This window comes from Branchiostoma floridae, chromosome 16 (genome assembly GCF_000003815.2).
Source record: "Branchiostoma floridae strain S238N-H82 chromosome 16, Bfl_VNyyK, whole genome shotgun sequence".
Lineage (NCBI taxonomy): Eukaryota > Metazoa > Chordata > Leptocardii > Amphioxiformes > Branchiostomatidae > Branchiostoma > Branchiostoma floridae.
The window spans coordinates 9,329,593-9,334,078 of NC_049994.1; the positions used below are offsets into that span (position 1 = coordinate 9,329,593).

A 4,486-nucleotide genomic window follows, 5' to 3' on the forward strand; every position below is an offset into this window, starting at 1 on the left:
GAGTTTCAGCAAACACATATTCAACATTTGTATAAAGGCAAATCAGATCGCAGGTCTCATATGGAGGACTTTTGCCTATGTAGATAAGGAGGTGTTCCTACTCCTATATAAGTCGCTCATTCGTCCCCAGCTGGAGTATGGGGCTCCTGCATGGTCCCCCTACACATGGAAGCTGGCCCTGGATCTAGAAAGGGTACAGAAGAGAGCAACGAAGAGAGTTCCCGGCCTTAGAAGTCTACCCTATGAAGAGAGACTGAAGGCTCTAAACTTACCTACGCTGGTCTATAGGAGACTTAGGGGGGACCTGATAAACACCTACAAGTTCCTACATGGGATATACGACACTTCATGTCCGTTTGAGTTAAATACGAGCACAAGAACAAGGGGTCACTGCCTCCGGATTAAGAGACAAGCGTCGAAAAGTAACAGAAGATCACACTTCTTCTGCATCAGAGTTGTCTCATGGTGGAACAATCTACCAGAGCCGGTGGTGACATCCCCAAGTGTAAACTGCTTTAAGGAAAGACTAGACAACCGCATGAAGAAACACAGCGTGTATTACAACTTTAGAGCCCTGGACGACCCGCAATTACCTGGGATGTCAGTGACTTAGAAAGGAAAGAGCGGCCTAAACTGGAACAGCAGTTCCTACCTGAGCCTGAAGAACTCTACTCTACTCTATAAAAGTCTACTTCGCCCCAAGCCTCATCTTGCAGTGAAATAAAGTCACTGAGTTCAAAACATCTGGAGGGGGATGTGTGTACTTGAGTCATGAACAGTATTACACAGTAAACACTTTAACCAATGACACTGGAAGAAGGGGGGTTTTTACAACAGTGCGGGCATCACTTTGTAGTCGACACCAAGAATCATTGTTTCTACTTACTCATTATGTGCCCGCACTGTGGCGAAACAAATAACTCCATTTCAGTTACACTATGTATTTTATGTTCAACGAGCATTATGATCTGGGACGTTTATTCATGTCAAAAACGCTTGTATGTTCAGTGGTATGTTCAGTGCAAATACATACGTCAACGGAATAACACTACTTCCGTTACATGAGATACTAGTAATCTGGATATGATTTACTAACACTAAAACCTCAGAGACACAGTTTTAAAAGATGATAAAGTAATACAGTATTTACCTGTACATTAATGGGAAATTGTATGATACTAAATACTCATGCCTTCCCCACACAGATGGCTATTACGTGTACATAGAAGCCTCCAACAAGTCCCCTGATGACCGTGCTCGCATAGTGAGCCCGGATGTGACGGTGCCGGCAGCGCAGACCAAGTGTCTGAAGTTCTGGTACCACATGTACGGCTCACACGTGGACGCTTTCAACGTCTACTGGCAAGTCGGAGGGGCTCTGGGGACCGCAATTTGGACCCGACAGGGCGACCAAGGGAACCTGTGGACGGAAGCAAGCATCGACATTTCCGCTGGACAGGGTCAGGTAAGAGATCATCAGCGATTTAAGTGATTTTTCATTCAAATAATGGAAAAATCCGTGAAAAAAAGCACTGTGTACTTGATAAAATCCGTGAATAGCTTCACTAAGGAGGTTAAAACGTTCTTGTTTGCACAAGCAAGGAAAATGCAACCAAGCCGAGATTTGGGTGACCGTCTGTCATCTTCCTCAGGGCAATACAGACCCGTTCCAACACGCACTGCAGTAACGTTATAGGTGTCGCTGCAGCTTGGTACATTTGAGACAGCCTTCTTCAGCAGCGACACCTAGCGTTAGGTGCAGTGCGAAGTACTGGAACCGGCCGGTCAGTGCTCGCGAAGACAGGCATGGAAGGTGACGGACGCTGGCAGGCGCTTATATACTGATGTTTGTGTGCAAAGAACTTGTTAAACAGTTATTTACTAGCCTGATGAAGCTATTCACGCCTGTGTCATTTGTTCCTGCTTGCCTGGCAATGTGTTTATACGAGATCGCGAGAAAGGTCGATTCGTAGATTGTACTTTGAGCAACTCGCTGCAGCGTCCAACTCAAGCTTTGACTTCGGCGCAGACCGTCTGTGGAGCTGTTGTTGATGAGGTTTGTGTTTGTGACTGTGTGTGTGTGGTGGCTATGAGTTTAATATTGAAGTTGATCGAAAATCGACTCCATTGACGCGTACCAGGCCGGGCTGGTGGTCCTCATGCTGACCCCGGCATGGTGCAAGCAGCATAGGACGGAAGGAATAAGCACATTCACGGTTTCAAGCACACGCGCAAGGTCAAAGGTGAAGGATCCTAACTTGTAAGCAATAAGCAAATATTTGTGGTTACGAGAATGCATATGCAGCAACAGGAATTAAAGGTACCACTGATACATGAACAAATCATGACTGGACAGTGTTATGCATATCTAGACAATTGCCCAGACCTTGGTACCTTGAACTTAAAAACATCACGGACATAAATAAACTCACAGCAGTTGGACTAAGGATGAAGACAAAAATTTTCATAATCTTATGTGTTATTCCCAGGTTGTCCTTGAAGGCGTCCGTGGCACCAGTTTCCGTGGAGACATAGCTGTGGACGATGTCACCCTCACAGATGGGGCATGCTCACAAGGTAAATCATCTCCTCTATCCTGTCATAACTTTGGCAACAGCAACTCATTTCCTTTCTTCATATATGTTTTTAAGTATAATCTTTGGGGATATCATGGATGACATCTTACATTTGCAGTGTCAGTCAAGTTTCTGAGTGAGGCTTTCCTCTAACTTCAAGACTCTAAGACACTATTGTCGTCTGATGCAAGTTTCAGACTTTCCTCTAAGACAGTATTTTCATCTGATCATTCAAAAAAATCTGAAATTTTGCAAATAAGATCAGACTTGTTATTGTTAACCTTTCTTTTATCTCCTTAGCAAGGACTTGTCCATGCACAAAATCTCTCTACTAGTAGATTTCAGCTGAGTTGCAGATTTTCATATTTATCTTAAAGGCTTTTATGAAATATGAAAACTGTTCTTCTTTGTGTATATTGTTCATCTTCTAAAGAAGCATCCATGTTCTCTCCGTATATAGTGGTTGGTCCCAGCGTGCCTCCCGGTGGACTTCAGTGTGACTTTGAAGATGTGAACTTGTGCGGATACACACAGGACACAGACGATGACTTCGACTGGACCTGGCAGAGTTCTAACACTGGCACATCTGGCACAGGACCTAGCAATGATCACACCTACGGGACAGCAGCAGGTAGCAATTATCCCCATAGTAACTGCCATAGCAACCAGTATGTTACCATGCTAAGTACATAGTAACTATAGCAACCATGGCATGCATTCTATGTCCCCTGCCTATGTTGAAACTAGGTAGTCTGTGTGCTGATGATGTGTCACTAAGTGAGTCTGTGCTGATGATGTGTACTGCTCATGTCAGTACTGGTGAGTCTGGATGCTGATGATATGTTAGTTCCCATCAGCTCCAAGGCTGATCAGTAGTGATGTGAGATCTACTCGACGTTGTATTCTTTTCATGAACTCAAATGTTTCTATATGTTTTTTTCTTTATGTTGTAGAAATACTAAATGTATGCTGTCAGTGGTCATTTGGTTAATATGTTTATCATTGCCATAGTTGCAGGTAGAAGATTACTGTAAATTTTGGTAACCTTAAAATCTGCTGTTTTTAAAAAGTCACGTTTCTACCAGTATTTAGGAATATCAAGTGAACGGATGATGGTTTTAAATTGCAGTATTTTTAGATTTAAGTATTGTAGCTTGAAACCACCTTCCATTGACTTGACATTCCTAAATACCCTGCTTTTAAAAGCAGTGAATATACTGGCTACCCCATGGATAAAGGTGAATTAGTGTTACATCATTCCAATGAAAACTTACGTGGGGCCGCCTAGCACAGTGGTAGTGTATTCAGGCCGTGACCGAGAGGTCGCCGGTTCGAATCCGCCTGCCGTGTTGCCGGTCTTGTGCCCTTGGGAAAGGCACTTTACACAACTTTCCTCACTTTACTCAAGTGAAAAATGAGTCGTCCCTCGGATAGGACGTTAAATGGAGGTCCCGTGTGTGGGAGAGCCATACCCTATGCACGTTAAAGAACCCGCCACATGTGCGAACATCCACCCGAGCGGATCAAACCATTCCGGCCAAAATAGGGGTAGGGAATCTCCCGAGCAGCCCTCGTAACCCCTGCTTCACCTATTGGGTCAGTTAGTCCTCACTCATAGTGAGCAATTGGGCTGGTCTCAATCATGATGTTTCTGACCTAGGGCGAAGAGTTGCTGTTACAGTTCCAATCATGTAACCCGTAACATTGAGTGGCCTTCAGGCCTTGTTACGTGGTGACCATTGAGTAAAAAAAAAAAAAAAACTTTCTAAATGAAAGGTCAAAACTGCTGCCTCAGTTGTCATCCTTCTAACACCTATTGGACCAAACAATGTAACTAACACAGTTATGTGTACACCATTCTCCAGGGCACTACGTGTACACGGAGACGTCCAGCCCCAGACAGCCAGGTG

The 4,486-nt window shown here is 44.2% G+C and overlaps 1 protein-coding gene across 1 annotated transcript in view; it reads left to right on the forward strand.

Moving 5' to 3' along the window:
- Positions 1–4,486, forward strand: part of LOC118403557 (MAM and LDL-receptor class A domain-containing protein 1-like) — a 15,489-nt gene that overhangs the window by 8,036 nt on the left and 2,967 nt on the right. The window contains exons 3-6 of the mRNA XM_035802292.1: positions 1,206–1,465; positions 2,490–2,577; positions 3,037–3,207; positions 4,442–4,483. Coding sequence (XP_035658185.1) covers positions 1,206–1,465; positions 2,490–2,577; positions 3,037–3,207; positions 4,442–4,483 — 561 coding nt within the window. The remainder of the gene's footprint in view (positions 1–1,205; positions 1,466–2,489; positions 2,578–3,036; positions 3,208–4,441; positions 4,484–4,486) is intronic.